At 51.0% G+C, this 16,121-nt stretch overlaps 1 protein-coding gene across 6 annotated transcripts in view; it reads right to left on the bottom strand.

Moving 5' to 3' along the window:
• Window positions 1–16,121, bottom strand: part of LOC105469402 (von Willebrand factor C and EGF domains) — a 37,899-nt gene that overhangs the window by 8,303 nt on the left and 13,475 nt on the right. For 4 of the 6 annotated variants that reach the window (XM_011720352.3, XM_011720354.3, XM_011720355.3 and 1 more), the window contains 10 exons: window positions 15,544–15,672; window positions 14,573–15,015; window positions 14,397–14,490; window positions 12,626–12,708; window positions 9,775–9,862; window positions 7,680–7,765; window positions 6,350–6,467; window positions 4,766–4,851; window positions 2,337–2,433; window positions 876–958 (listed from right to left, as the gene is read on the bottom strand). In XM_011720352.3, the coding sequence (XP_011718654.3) occupies window positions 876–958; window positions 2,337–2,433; window positions 4,766–4,851; window positions 6,350–6,467; window positions 7,680–7,765; window positions 9,775–9,862; window positions 12,626–12,708; window positions 14,397–14,490; window positions 14,573–15,015; window positions 15,544–15,672 (1,307 nt within the window). The remainder of the gene's footprint in view (window positions 1–875; window positions 959–2,336; window positions 2,434–4,765; window positions 4,852–6,349; window positions 6,468–7,679; window positions 7,766–9,774; window positions 9,863–12,625; window positions 12,709–14,396; window positions 14,491–14,572; window positions 15,016–15,543; window positions 15,673–16,121) is intronic. The other 2 variants (XM_011720353.3, XM_011720356.3) reach the window with 2 other exon arrangements.

Here is a 16,121-nt window from a genome sequence, read left to right as displayed (position 1 = left end):
TGATACTACGTGACATGCTTTTTCAGACTGAGGGGCAGTATGACTCAGGAGAATACATGTGCATCTCGGAATCACAATGCTAGGGTTCCATTCTCAGTACTTGGATTAACTAGTTATGGGATCTTAAGCAAAGACTCTCTCTGTGCCTTGGTTTTCTCATCCAGAAGAATGAGATGATAAATTCTGGAATGGATTAGCTGAGTGCATGCCTATGAGGGGCCTGGCACACAGCAAGAGCTTGACCATGTGGGTCTACTGAAAAGGTTCCAGTACCAGGTTCTAGGTTTGTGCGCTTCACCTCCACCCTCATCAAGAATCCCTGAGACCATCTCTAGTGGGTAACCCGGAAGCAGAGGACTTTGCCAGCCAGGTTTAAGAACATTTATCTGGGCTGGGCATGGTAGCTCATGCCCGTAATCCCAACACTTTGGGAGGCTGAGGTGGGCAGATCACCTGAGTTCAAGAGTTCAGAAACAGCCTGGCCAACATGGCGAAACCCCGTCTCTACCAAAAATACAAAAATTAGCCGTGCGTGATGGTGCATGCCTGTAGTCCCAGCTACTCGGGAGGCTGACACAGGAGACTCGCTTGAACTCGGGAGGCGGAGGTTGCAGTGAGCTGAGATTGCACCACTGCACTCCAACCTGGGAGCCTGGGTGATAAAGCAAGACTCCATCTCAAAAACAAACAAAAAAAACTTATCTGGCCCTGTCTAAAGGGTCACCCTGGGCAGGACTGGAGGGAGCTGACTTCCACCATGAACCAGAAGCATCCCTTGTCGTGGAGGTCTCTGGATTTTGCCTCTGGGATTCAGGAGCCGATGTCAGTTGTGGGGGAGTTTCCAGAGGCGGGGGTCAGATCTGGGTGGTCCATACCAGGCAGATGCAGCTCAGACATGGGTCCAGCACAGACGGGAAGGTCTCGTTGTTATAGAAGATTCTGCCTGTGTAGGTGCAGCCTGCCAGAGAGAGCACGTGCTGAGCACCAGCTGGGAGTGGCCAGGGACCAGGCTCCCTGCCAGGGCCAAGGTCAGAGGCTTATCTGGATAGCAAACGGGAGGCCATGTGCCTCCCCAGGCAGTCACCCTGGGAGTTAGGGAAGGGATGAAATGCCTGTCTGGATTGTCTCAATTGTGTATTGACTTTTTTCCCACCAGATTCAGCAAAAGGATCAAGTGTCTTGTTGGCCTCAGTATTCTCACCCTGGAGAGTGGGGAGATTTGTCCTCTACCTCCTCACCAGGGGGGATCAGGCGGAAGGACTGGAAATACGAGGTGTGTGTGAGGCCCCCCAACTCCTCTCTGCCTTCCAAACTCAGTCAAACCACCAACCCCGCCTGTCCAGAACATTCCCCAACACCACTCCCCTCTCTGATTCCTGACAGCCCCAGAAGCCTGATCTGAGTGATGATACTATAACATACTGGTAAGTGTAAAAGCAGGTGATGAGATAATAGGGGAAGCTTTAAAAAAAAAAAAAAAATATATATATATATATATATATATGTAAAATGTACATCTACTAAATGTGTGTGCGCATCACAAAAAGAGACTAGAAGGACATAAACACAAATTTAACAGTCATAATAGGTCCTTGTTAATATTTTTTATTTTTGCTCTCTGTGCTTTTTTCCTAAATTTTCTATAATGGAGTCGGGTGTGTTGGCTCATGCCTGTAATCCCAGCACTTTAGGAGGCCAAGGCAGGCAGATCACCTGAGGTCAGGAGTTCGAGACCAGCCTGGCCAAAATGGTGAAACCCCGTCTCTACTAAAAATACAAAAACTAGCTGGGCGTGGTGGTGGGCACCTGTGATCCCAGCTACTCAGAAGGCTGAAGCAGGAGAATCGCTTGAACCCGGGAGGCGGAGGGTGCAGTGAGCTGAGATTGCACCACTGCACTCCAGCCTGGGAGACAGAGCGAGGCTATCTCAAAACAAGTAAAATAAAATAAAATAAATTTTCTATAATAAAACATTACTTCTGAAATCATGGAAAAGGTAAAAATGACTATTAAAAGGCAAAAATGACTATTACAACTGCTCTCCTCTTGCTGTTTTCCCATTGTCTCACAGGTACAGCTCCTGTACCGCCCACCTGCACTGTAAGTCCTGCATGTCTTCAGATCTGCCTCCAGCACTCAGAGGCGGCCTGACTTGGGCAAACTGTTTTACCTCAGTTTCTTTATCTGTGCAATGGGGTTGTCCCTTGGGGTTGTTAGGACAAGAGATGAAGGTTGTATAGGGCTTAGCGCAAAGGAGCCCGGTGCAGGGTGAACCTGGAGGTGGGACCCCCTGAGATGCCCTGCCCTGGGGGCTGGGGGCGGAGGCAGGGGATTACCTGCTGAACAGTCTGGGCAGCACTGTCCAGGGATCCGGATCGGGTGAGGGCAGGAGTCCACACAGTCTGTTCTCTTGCAGCTCACCGAGCCATCTGCCTGGAGGAAGGAGGAACTTCACCAAGACCCCACCGGTGACACCAGCCCCTGCCTCCCCGCCCTGCAAAAGAAACAGCAATGTAGCAACCTGGCCAAGGCTTGCCCTGAAAGGCACCATGATGCAGCTGAAAGGTGGCAGGTCCCCCTAAAGAGGACCGGTTACTTGGGAAAGGCCATGTGAGCCTTCCAGGAAGTCTACGCATCTTTAAGGAGAAGGAAAGTCAGGGCTGGGATTCTGGTCTCCTCGGCTTCCTGTAGCAGCCAAAGGCTGCACCGTTACCCCCATCCAAATCCTTTCTCACCTTTTCCCTGGAAACCTGGCTCACCGGGAACCTACAGAGTACCATAAAACATTATTTTTAGAAAAAACAATGCCACCAGAAACGTCTATTTCAGAGAGCCAAAGTGCCATACAAGGTTTCTTTTCTTTTTTTTTTTTTTTTAAGACAGAGTCTTACTCAATATTGCCCAGGCTGGAGTGCAATGGCGCAATCTTGGCTCACTGCAACCTCCACCTCCCTGGTTTAAACGATTTTCCTGCCTCAGTCTCCTGAGTAGCTGGGATTACAGGCACGCACCACCATGCCAGGCTAATTTTTTTATATTTAGTAGGGACGGGGTTTCACCATGTTGGTCAGGCTGGTCTTGAACTCGTGACCTCAGATCATCCCCCCATGTCGGCCTCCCAAAGTGCTGGGATTATACGTGTGAGCCACCGCACCCGGACTCTTTTTCTTTAAAAAAAAAAAAATCTGACAGTTTGAACCTTTTGTATCACTCTCTCGGTGACTGATTATGGGTGCCCGAAATCAGTCATAAAGGAGAAGATAGCACAGGATGGACTTTCCTCCCGACTCTAATTTCAATGAGACGTGTTCAGCTTACAGCTTTTTAACCAACGGCTCATCGAAGGCACTAGAAGGCTGGGCTTCTCCCACATGAAAGTGCACACAAATCACCTAGAGGTTAAAATGCAGTTTCTGAGGGCAGAGGTGTGGGCGGGGCCTCGAAAGCCTGCACGTCTAACCAGGGCTCCCAACGCAGGTGCAAGAGACCTCCTTTTGAGAAATAAACCTCTAAAAGACTCGAAGCTCTTAAAGTAGAAAGGAAAGCCAGCATGTATTAGATTGGTGCAAAACTGCGGTTTTTGCCATTATACGTAATGGTAAAAAAACCCGCAATGACTAGTGCTTCAATAATGAGCTAAAAGAGTTGTATTTCTGGCTGGATAGCTATGTTTGCATTGCTGTCCATCTGACTCAAACTCATGCACCTCCTTACCCATTTCTGAAATGGTGAGGTCACACGATTTGCAGTCATGAAGAAAACATTGCAATTTCACAGAAACAGCCTGAACAACTAGGTCTCAGGCTGCCCCACTCCCTCAGTTATCCATGCCTGGGGAAAACCTTCTATGAAGATTCCTAATTCTTACTCCTCATGCCAGCAGCTCCCTGCACATGCACAGTGCGTTACACACATTTTTTTTTTTTTTTTTGAAACAGGGTCTTTCTCTTTCACCCAGGCTGGAATGCAGTAATGTGATCACAGTTCACTGCAGCCTCGACCTCCTGGGTCAGCCTCAGAAGCTGAGGAAGCGATCCTCCCACCTTAGCCTCCCAAGTAGCAGGGACTACAGGGGCATGCCACTACACGCAGCTAGTTTTTGTATTTTTTTTGTAGAGACAGGGTCTCTCCATGTTGTCCAGGCTGGTCTCAAATTCCTGGGCTCAAGCAATCTTCCCACCTCAGCCTCCCTAAGTGTTGGGATTACAGGCGTGAGCCACCACTCTTGGACATACACACTTTTTTTTTTTTTTTGAGATGGAGTCTTGCTTTGTTGCCCAAGCTGGGGTGCAGTGGCACGATCTCAGCTCACTGCAACCTCCTCCTCCTGGGTTCAAATGATTCTCCTGCCTCAGTCACCAAAGTACCTGGGACTACAGGAACCCGCCACCATGCTCGGCTAATTTTTTGTATTTTTAGTAGAGACGGGGTTTCACCATGTTAGCCAGGATGGCCTCGATCTCCTAAACTTGTGATCCACCCACCTCAGCCTCCCAAAGTGCTGGGATTACAGGCGTGAGCCACTGCGCCCAGCCAACCATACGCACTTCTTAAGGCCAACTGCCAAGCACCACGGTCCTCACACATCTACCGAGGGCAGGATAAACTGCGTCCAACCCTTTCTGTGAAAGTGGAACTTGACAGTGCTGGAGGGAGACTGCAGCCAGCCTGAGGCCAGCCTCTGGAGGGGCCAGGACGCTTGTCTCCTCTGGGTGAGGCGGGGCAGCCGGGTAAAGCAGCTGAAGGCGAGCAGGTTGTCATTCACCTGGCAGATGCATAACTCACAGGGGTCACCAGGCGACCAGATCTGTCCAATTGGAAACTCAACCCCATTGTCATCGAGAGAGCAGCCTGGATGAGGACAATGGCAAAGAAAAGACAGTGGGCACAAGACCTAGACTACAACAGCAGCAAGGACAGACGCCTTATGCGCACACACACACACACAAACACTGATATCACTCACACACATCGACACACAAACTTACACTCATACAAATGCACACTTACATATACACACAGATACAACTCACACACACATACTCATACAAATGCACACTTAAATACACACACACAGATACCATTCATGCACAAACACAGAGACACACACATACTGATACAAATGTACATTTGCATACACACACAGATACAACACAGACACACATACACGCATACAAATGTACTTACGTACACAGACACAAGCTCACAGATACCATTCATGCACAGACACACACACTCATACAAATGCATATTTATATATACACACACACAGATACAGTTCACGGAGACACACATACACTCATACTAATGCACACTTACACATGCACGCAGATACCATTCATGCACAAACACAGAGACACACACATACACAAATGCACATTTACATACACACACAGATACAACTCACACAAACATACACTCATAGAAATACACTTACATACATAGACTCACACACACAGATACTACTCACACAGAGAGACACAAACTTGCACACAGACACACTCATAGAATCAAACACTTACATGCACATACACATATACAGACACAACACAAACATGCATGCTCACACAGGCACACACAAAAACACAAAACCAGACACAAACATAAATACCACAGAGACACACTCATACTACACAAAGCAGACACATGCTCATACATAAAGACACATGTACACAGACTCCCACACACAGATACCACTAACACACTGACACACACACACAGAAAACTACTCACAAGCACAGAAACACACACACAGGCACACACTAAGACATACTACACAACACACAGATACACACTTGTACACGGGCAAAGACACATGTACACAAATTTACACACATTCATACAAATGCACACATACATATACATGCTCACAGACACACACATTACTCACACAGACACACAAACTTACACTCAGACACACTCATACACTTACATGCACACACACACATGCAGACACGAGAGACACATATGCAGACACAAGAGACACAAACATGCATGCTCACACAGGCACACACAAAAACACAGACACATACACACACACACCCCCACAGAGATACACATAGACATACTACACAAAACACAGACACACACTCATATACATAAATACAAAGACACACATACACAGGCTCCCACACGTAGGTACTACTAACACACCAACACACAACCACTCACAAACTCAGACACACACAAACTTATACAGGCACACACTCAGACACACTACACAAAACAGACTCACATTCATACACACGCACACAAACCCACACACCAGCAGTCTCAACAGGTGGAGCTCAGCCTCTCTCCCCAGCATCCACGCCCTGCCCTGTGTCGGGGCAGCCCTGGGCCAGCTCACCTGTCGCGGGTGTGGGCTCCTGGCAGGTGAAGCAGCACTGCCCAGGGCCCAGCCGCCACTCTTCTCGGGGGCAGGCCAGCTCAGGGCAGGGCATGAAGGAGCACTCCACCTCCCCATTCTGGAAGAGAGCCCAGGCACAGAATGATGAGGGCAGCGCCCCGCCTGGAGACCATGGAGAGCTAGAGGAGGCTGGCAGGCTGCCATCACCCTCCCACTACTCAAGTGAAACTGACAAAGAAATCTCCAGGGAGCACAACAGTGGGGTGGGGAGAACCCGCAGTCCTTCAATGGGGGCTGGGTGTGAGCCCAGGAGGGCATGCTGGGAATAGGCGTGGTGTCCACCATCTCTCAGCCTCCCGCTGCCATCCAGGCTCCCCACTGTCTTCCACTCTGGCCCCTCCAATCGTCTCTTGGTCCGCAGCCAGAGAACTTTCTCCAGCACAATCTGATCGTATCCCTCCACGCATAAAACCATTCCGCAGCTTGACTGAGTGCAAAGCCCTCAATGCAGCTGGTGGAGCCCTTCAGGACTGAGTCAGGGCAGAGGCTGTCAGTGCCCACCCAGGTCCTGTCTCTGAAGTGCTGCCAGTGGCTGGCGGCAGCTGCATCCTCCAGAGACGCCTGGATGGTCACTGCCCCCACTCCCTGGGGAACACAGAGAGTCTCTATAACTGACTGGCCCTGGGGTGCAAGAGCCTTGCTCCCCAGCGCGGTCCACTGTCCAGAGCTTCCCAGGGATCAGTGTGAAACCACACCTTCACCCTGCTTCCCTCGCTGGTTTCTCCTGAGAGCACTCCTTTGGTAAGTTGCCTGCACAGGCCCTGCTTCTAGGGAACACAACCCAAGATGCAACCCCTTCCTGCAGCCTTGCTGCCTGCCTGCCTCTCTCCGTGCTCTAGCCAGAATGGCCGTCTCCAGTCCTCCACCCTCTGCTGGGCACAGCAACCTCAGCTCCCTGCCTGATGAGTCCCCGCCACCCTCTAGATCTCTACTTAACATCCCGCCTTCCAAAAAGGCATCAGGAGTCCTGGGCCCCTGGCCATCAACCCACCTAGGCTGTGGGCTTCTGGACCAAGGGGACTGGGACTTCCTTGAGCTCAGCTGTGTCCCCAGCACACAGTAGGTGCTCTGTAAATAGCAGTGCTGAAAGATGAAGTTCAAAGAGACTGTGGGAAGGCCTGGGGGATCCCTGTAGTGCCTTTGTTTCCTCAGTTTCCCTGTTGCTGTGTGGCAGCTCATGTTCTCCTAGTCAAGTCAACCTGAGTAAAGCGCTGTGCCTCGCTCCCCTCCCCATCAATTCCACAGGCTTCGGGACGCTCCACCACCATACCTGGCAGACACAGGTGGTACACTCGTCACCACCCCCACTGAACACGGCCCCGTCCGCGTACCACCGGCCGTGGAAATAGCATCTCACTGCAGAGGAGAAAGGAAGCAGCTCAAGGTCTTTGGGCAGAGGCAGCTAAAGAAAAGGGGGAACAAATGGGTGGGGAGCCCCGGGGCATTTAACACCCACCCACGACACTCCACAGCATGCTCCAAGCATGCTCCATGCCCAGGAACCCAAAGCACTTCTGCCCCTCCAAACCCCAGACACAAAACAAGGGCTGGGTATGGCAGTTCACGCCTGTAATCCCAACATTCTGGGAGGCCGAGGTGGGAGGATCTCTTGCACCCAGGAGTTCGAGGCCAGTCTGGTCAACATAGCGAGACCCCATCTCTACAAAAACTTTTAAAAATTAGCTGAGTGCAGCAGTGTGTGCCTGTAGTCCTTGCTAATCAGGAGGCTGAGGCAGGAGGATGGCTTGAAACCAGGGGTTGAGGTTATAGTGATTGCATCACTCTACTGCAGCCTGGGCAACAGAGCAAGACTCCATCTCAACAACAACAAAAAATCTGACAAAGAATGAATCACATGTAAGACGAGGTCCTTAACTAAAAAAGGCAGGGGAAGCCCTAAATAACTAAAGAGTAACAGAAAAAAAGAAAGAAAAAGAGACTGTCCCAGACACCTAAGACAAAGGTGCCACGTTAGACAAATGTTGCTACCACCCCCCCTGGAGGCTATGAGAATCTGGGGAGAGCCTTTGATTTGAAGATCCACTCCAGTGAAAAAACAGCCTTAGAAACTGCCCAGGGTCACCTGCTGTTAGAATGCCCTGGGCTCAAATCCTAGCTACACAACTCACCAGGGAATGACTTTGGACAAGACACTTAAAGCTCTCTAAGCCTCAGTTTTCTCATCTGTACAATGGGACGGATAAGGGTTCCTATCTCATCCAGACTACATTGACTATGCAAAAATAAGTCAATTAAAAATAATATAACATTTAAATATTTAGAAAAAAATACTTAAAAAGAACACCAGCTTTGAAATCAGGTAGACCTGAATTCAAGTTCTGCTCCATTACTTAATGGTTGTGTGCCTTTAGGCAGTGACTTGAACTTTCCGAGTCTCAGTCTTCCCATCTATAAAATGGGGCAATAAATAGCACTGCCTTAGAGTGGTGACACAGGGTTTCATGAGATGGAGTTCCGGCAAGTGCCCCACACAGCAAGGGGCACAGGGTCAGCAGGGAACATCCATGACAGTGATGAAGCCATCCCAGGAAATAAAACCTTGTTTTTAACAAAGGACCAACTCATTAGTGGCTAAGGAGAGACCCCTCCCTGCCCTGGGACAGAGCAATGACAAAGGTGGACTGAAACCCAGTCCTGCCTGAGCTGAAGGTGCCTCCTAAGGCAGGGGAAAGCTGGGCTGTGAGTACAGTCTAGCATCAAACTGTTGTACACATAAAAAGTGCACAATAAAAACAGCCACTTTGAAATGCTTCACTTGATCTGAGTTTGTAAAGCAGAAACCAATCTCCTCCCTGACTCCTCCACTCACCCCACGCCGTCGCATACTCAAAAGACAACCTCCCCTGCACACACGAAGAAGCAAAATGTAAAACCAGGCTCCGGGGCTCACGCCTGTCATCCCAGCACTTTGGGAGGCCAAGGCAGGTCGATCACCTGAGGTCAGGAGATCGAGACCAGCCTGGCAAACATCATGAAACCCTGTCTCTACTAAAAATACAAAAATTAGACCGGCGTGGTGGCGGGCACCTGTAATCCCAGCTACTCACTACTCCGGAGGCTCAGGCAGGAGAATCACTTGAACCTGGGAGGCGGAGGTTGCAGCAAGCTGAGATTATGCCACTGCACTCCAGCCTGGAGAGCAAGTCTCCCCCTCAAAAAAAAAAAAAAAAAAAAAGCAAAATGCAAAAACGGGCTTGGGAGCTCATGTCTGTCATCCCAGCACTTTGAGAGGCTGAAGCAGGAGGACCACCTGAGGCTCAAGACCAACCTGGGCAACATAGCGAGGTCTGCAAAAAATCTAAAAAAAAAAAGAAAAAGAAAAATGCTCCAAGAGTGTCACTTACCTGGAACACAAGTACAGCAATCTGACTGTGGGGAGGTCTGACAGGGGCCGGGGGGACACTCGGGAGAGATGCAGGACACGTTTCCAGCCTGAGGAGGAGGCAAGAGATGGCACTGGGGGTGCAGGGGTAGAACAGGGCTCATTCCCCATCTCACAGCAGGCCCTTCAAACAGGAAAGCTGCCTAAAGGAGGCCACCAGAAACCTTTAAATGCTGCCGTGTCACAGGGACACATTCCCGGTGTTTATGATGCTGATATGGTTTGGCTGTGTCCTCACCCAAATCTCATCGTGAATTGTAGCTCCCATAATTCTCACACTGAATTGAATTGAATCATGGGGGCGGTTTCCCCCATACTGTTCCCCTGGAAGTGAGTAAATCTCACGAGATCTGATGGTTTGATAAAGGGTTTCCCCTTTCGCTTGGCTCCTGTTCTCTCTTGCCTTCTGCGATGTAAGACGTACCTTTCACCTTCCACCATGATTGTGAGGCCTCCCCAGCCACATGGAGCTGTGAGTTCATTAAACCTCCTTTTCTTTATAAATTACCCAGTCTCAGGTATGTCTTTATCGACAGTGTGGAAATGGACTAATACATATGGTGTGGTTAGAACACCTCCAGGCCGTAACACACCATTCCAGGAAAAAGGCCAGGGCAGCCCAGCGGGCAGAGCGTGCTCCCTTCCTTATGCAAATATGCCTGGGAGCTCTGGAAGGTACCGGGGAGCAGAGAACAGAGCTGACTCCTGCAGGGAAGGAGACCCCCACACACCTTCCCGTGCATCTGAGTTTTGAATCAGGTGGCTCATATTGGCTAGTCAAAGAATTAAATTTCAAAGTAAGTGTTTTAAATTTGACATTGAGACCAAAGAGCCCCCAGTTTTGGAGTCAGCCACACCTGAGTTCCAATATCTGCTCCTCCCCTATCAACACTTTGGGCCAAGTACATCACATCTCTGAGCCCCGTTCTCCCCATCTAAGAAATAGGCTGGAATTGGCGTGTCTCTCGGGGTTTCCAAGGATTACGTGAAATGAGATCATGCATGAAAGCACTTGGGGCTGTATGCCGTGGCTCACGCCTGTAATCCCAGTACTTTGGGAGGCCAAGACGAGAGAACTGCTTGAGCCCAGGAGTTTCAGACCAGCCTGGCAACATAGGGAGACCCTGTCTCTACAAAAAATAAAATAAAATAAATTAGCTGGGGTGGTGGCACATGCCTGTGGTCCCAGTTACTCGGGAGGTTGAGGTGGGAAGATTGCTTTAGCATGGGAAGTCAAGGCTACAGTGAGCCATGATTGCACCCCTGCACCCCAGCCTGGACAACAAAATGAGATCCCATAAGTAAGAAAAGAGGAGAGGAGAGGAGAGAGGAGGGATGGGGGGAGGGGGAGGGGAAGGAGGAGGGGGAGGGGGGAGAAAGGAGAGGGGAAGGGGAGGAGATTAGGAGAGAAGAGAGGGGAGGGGAGAAGAAGAGAGGGGAGGGGAGAAGAAGAGAGGGGAGGGGAGGGGAGGAGAGGAGAAGAGAGGGGAGGGGAGGGGAGGAGAGGAGAGGAAAGAGGAGGAGAGGAGAGGAGCAAGAGGAGATGAGCAGAAGGAGAGGGGAGGGCAGGGGAGGGGAGGGCAGGGGAGGGGAGGGGAGGGGAGGGGGGAAAGAGAGAAGAGAAAGAGAAGAAAGAAACATGAAAGAAAGGAAAGGAAAGAAAGGAGGGAGGGAGGGAACTTGGCTGCTGTGCTTTCATGTAGCACATAGGAAGAGTTGGATAAAGGGTGCTGGTGGTTGTCTGCATGCCTGATTTCACACTGCAGCTTCCACCTTTGATGCCAGAACAACAGACATTTAAAGATGGTCATGACCAGGTGCAGTGGCTCATCATTGTAATCCCAGCATTTTGGGAGGCCAAGGTGGGAGGATCACTTGAGCCCAGGAATTTGAGACCAGCCTGGGCAACACAGTGAGACCCTGTCTCTACAAAAAAAAAAAAAAAAAAAATTAGCCGGGTGTAATGGCATGCGCCTGTGGTCTCAGCTACCTGGGAGACTGAGATGGGAGGATCGCTCGAGCCCGGGAATTGGAGGCTACAACGTGCTATAACTGTACCACTATAATCCAGCCTGGGCAATAGAGCAAGACCCTGTCTCTAAAATAAAAAATAAAGATGGTCAGAAGGTGGCAGTGAGGGCTGGTGGACAGAGCCCTGACTTTGGGCTCAGAGAGACCTCAAATCCCAACTCTGCCACCTCCCAGCCTCTGTCTTTTCATCTGCAGAATAGGGGCAGTAAAGCTGAGCCTGAAAAGCTGCTGGGAGCCTCAGTGAGGAAAGAGATGAGAAGCACCAACCCTGGGCCTGGCACTCAGTAGATGCTCCTAATCAAATACACGGGACAGCATCTGGCAGGGCAGGCACACAGTAGGTGCTTAATAACTATTCTTGCAGGAGTGAATTTGCCCAAAGCCAAATACTTTTAACAAGCTGGGTTTGGTAATGAGCCTTCTTTCTCCCAAATGTGGAGACCTTTATTGTGCTGGCAAATATTTTGCCTGGAGAGAAAAACAGCCTCCCTGGTGGGAAGTTTCCGAGGGAGTTTCGTCCCCTCCCCTTCCTAAACAGACGACCCTGTGTGCCTGCTGGCTGTCTGCTGCGGAGTAGAAGCCTCCCTGACTCCACCAACCTTCCCGCTTTATACTTCCCTCCCCCTTTTAAATTCTACAGCTTCTAACCAAATTCCACAACCTGAGAATGTTCCCTTCCACTCAACAAGCTCACCTTTAACATCCGGTCTTTTCCCCTTCCTCTAAAACCCCCAAAGGTTAAGAAAACACCCATGAGGCTTTGAGGATCTTGTGACGCTTACCAGACAGACACAGACGGTGCAGTTCTCGTTGGGAGGTGAAAACACGTCCCCTTCAGCTCGGACGACACCACTGTGAAAACAGTCTTTAAAGGACAAATAGGAGGTAAAAGCATCAGACCTCTTCAAAGAGGAAGCTTGAGGTCTCGCTGCTTCTCCATGCTTAATGTACCTGGAACATTCTCTCACTGCCCTAGGTGTCCCAGGAGTGGCAGATTCAGGGTACTCTGACTGTGTGGTCCTGCAAGGATCAGTTGTGGTGGCCCCAGGAGGGTCCATCCCTGTCTCACAAACTCACAACTGTCTGGAGGGCACAGCATTTTCTTCCCAGAGGGCAGGAAAGGCAGCCTGGGTTCAAAACCTGAGGCCAGGCGCAGTGGCTCACACCTGTAATCCCAGCACTTTGGGAGGTCGAGGCTGGCAGATCACAACATCAGGAGTTTGAGACCAGCCTGGCCAACATGGTGAAACTCCGTCTCTACTGAAAATACAAAAATTAGCCAGGCCTGGTGGTGTGTGCCTGTAATCCCACTACTGGGGAGGTTGAAGCAGGAGAATCGCTTGAACTCGGGAGGCAGACGTTGCAGTGAGCCGAGATCGCGCCACTGCACTCCAGCCTGGGCAACAGAGTGAGACTCCATGTTAAAAAAAAGAAAAAGAAGAAGAAAACCCTGGCCCTCCAGCTCCATTAACCAGCTTGGCCCTGGACATGTTCACCTCTCTGGTACCCAGCTGTCTTCACTGCAAAATGAAAACACCACCATGTACCCTGCAGGGAACTTGGAAGGATCCAACACCTGGGCAATAAAGTACCCAATACTTCGCACTCAGGACTCAGCATGTATCGGGGACATAACCCACAACAGTAACTAAGAAAATCAAGCCAGGCACGGCGGCTCATGCCTGTTTTTTTTTTTGAGCCAAGGTCTCGCTCTGTCGCCCAGGCTAGAGTGCAGTGGCACAATCATGGCTCATTGCAGCCTCAACCTCCTGGGCTCAGGTGATCCTCCCACCTCAGTCTCCCAGGCAGGTAGGACTACAGGTACACGCCACCATACCTGGCTAATTTTTTGTATTTTTTGTAGACACAGGGCTAGTCTCAAACTCCTGGGCTCAAGTGATCCGCCCACCTCCGCCTCCCAAAGTGCTGGGATTACAGGCTTCAGCCAGCATGCCTAGCCAAGAATCTGCATTTTAATAAGAGTCCCCTTGATCCAAGTGCAGAGCAAGTTTCGAGAAGCTCTGTGAAGGATCTGTGAAGAATTTGGGTCCCTATCCTTCCAGCAATGAGAAGCAAATGAAAAACCATCAGCAGATGGCGGGGGTAGTCAAAAAGGGGACAGAATTTAGAAACAATGACTCCTCCCCCTGTAGGAGGGGAACTGGGGCAGGAGAAGGGGACTGCACAGTGGATTTAAAGAGGCTCAATGAATGACTGAATAAATGAATGAGCAAATGAAGCTGAAAACAATGCCCAGAAGATGAAAAGTCCCCCTTGAGGGATATTACAGCATAAACGGGTGGTTCTCAAAGTGTGGTCACTAGACCAGGCACATCAGTATCACCTGGGAACCTGTTCAAATGCACATGTTCTGGCCCTATCCCAGACCTACTGAATCAGAAGCTCTAGGGACAGTGCCAAGGAAAGTGTGGCTTGGTAAGCCCTCCAGGAGATTCTAATGTACACTAATGTTAAAGAACAGCCTTTTGGCGGCAGGAGGGTGCAGAGAAAGGAAGAGGCAGGGCTATGTCCTTCCCTGGCACCAGCTCTCACCTGTGCATGATGGGCAGCACCCCCCATCTTTGGAGGGAATTGGGTGGGAACAAGCAGCTTCACACCTCACCTTTTCACAGGTCACCTTCCCATCCTAGAAGCACAACCAGGAGTTACAGCCATCACAAGGCCCCAGACTCCAGACCAAAGAAGTTCCAGGGACCCCTAGTACCCACCTTGCACCAGCACTGGGAACATCCAGGCTCTGTCCAGCGACTCCCTGATTCAAGCATGGCTCCCAGGTGCCAGCAGGGAGAGGGCCCTGCTGCCAGCCAGGGGGCCTTAGGGCCCCTGGGTGAGGAAGGGGTCCCCATCACTTCCCCATGAAGGAGTGAGGGGGGTCTGAGGTTCCCCAGCAGTGAGGCAGTAGGCACTGGGGTGGCCATCAGGGTGGACAGCAGCCACACAGGGGCAGAAGGGGAGGATGTGGGTAGTGGTGGGGTGGGAGATGGCAGGCGGGTGGTCCTGACTCCGGCTGGGGGCCCTGGAGCCCCAGAAGGAGGGCTATGTCCTGGGGACAGGGCAGGCCGGCCGGCCTCAGGAAGCAACAGGAGCATCTTGGACGGGTGTTGCCGCGGTTGCAGGATGGCAGATGGGGCCAGCACAGCTTTCGGGAAAGCTGAAACAGAAGCACGGAGGTCTGTTGGGGTGGGCAGCAGAGACAGGAGGCAAGGTTTAGGGAGACCTGGGCTCAGCTCCACCACAAGCCCCTGTTTACCCCCGTGGTCCGCGCAACATTCTACTATGTTTATGGGCACACTGTCGCCCTGCGACAGAGCGAACCACGGAAATGGTTGTCGCTGCAGCCCATGTTATTCTGACTCCTTGTTGGGTTTTATCCTTTTATCATTTAGGAAAAAACAGAAGGGCTGGGGAAACAGTGAAAAGAAGAGGGAAGAATGGATAAAGAAGTGGGAAAAAAAAAAAAAGCGAGGAAGAAAGGAGAGTGTTGGAAGTAACAAGATGAACTGAAAACAAGGGCAGACGGAAATAAGGGGGCCTGGCGCCAGGTGGGCGGGGCCGGGGCAGGGCAGGGCCAGGCGCTGAGAGGGCGTGGCTGGGTGCCCGGAGGGCGTGAATGGGGAGGGGACACGCTCTGAGGGGGCGTGGCCAGTCGCCGACTGTAGGGAGGGGAGGGGGACCTCACCTTCACAGGACACGCGGTCAGCTCGGAGCCTGAAGCCAGGTCGGCATGTGCATAGGAAGCTGCCCACGGTGTTGTGGCAGGAATGGTGACAGACTCGCCTCTCCAATGGCCTCCGACACTCGTTTACATCTGCGGGAGAGCCTCGCTGCGGACAGCTGCTTTGTTTGGGGTACCGAGCCCTTCTTCCGCCCATCCCTTAGCTCAGAAGACTTGGGGAGTTTCCCTGCCACGTTCTTACAAGGTCCATCCCTGCCCCAAGGTGCGGGATGTGACTCAGGCAGTTCGGAGCGGGGCTGAAATCTAGTGCTAGTCTCGTTGATAGGTTCACATATCCAGCAGGCATTTAATGCGAGTATCAGACTCAGCCCCAGCACTATGCAGTGGTAATTAATTGCTGCCTGGTGGGGATAAATCCCGCTGAGAAGCTCATCTCCAAACCTTCCACCCTCCCGTTTTTCTTTCCGAAAAAAGTCTCAAAACTCACTGAGCTGCTCAAGGTAGGCTTCAGGACAAATACCTAACTCCGCTAGAACAAGGTCTTTTTTCAGGCCCATGGGACCCCACCTTCAGCCCATGAG

Source organism: Macaca nemestrina, chromosome 12 (genome assembly GCF_043159975.1).
Source record: "Macaca nemestrina isolate mMacNem1 chromosome 12, mMacNem.hap1, whole genome shotgun sequence".
NCBI classification, from domain to species: Eukaryota; Metazoa; Chordata; class Mammalia; order Primates; family Cercopithecidae; genus Macaca; species Macaca nemestrina.
Note: the sequence above shows the minus strand (reverse complement) of the source record. Positions and strands in the feature narration are given on the sequence as shown.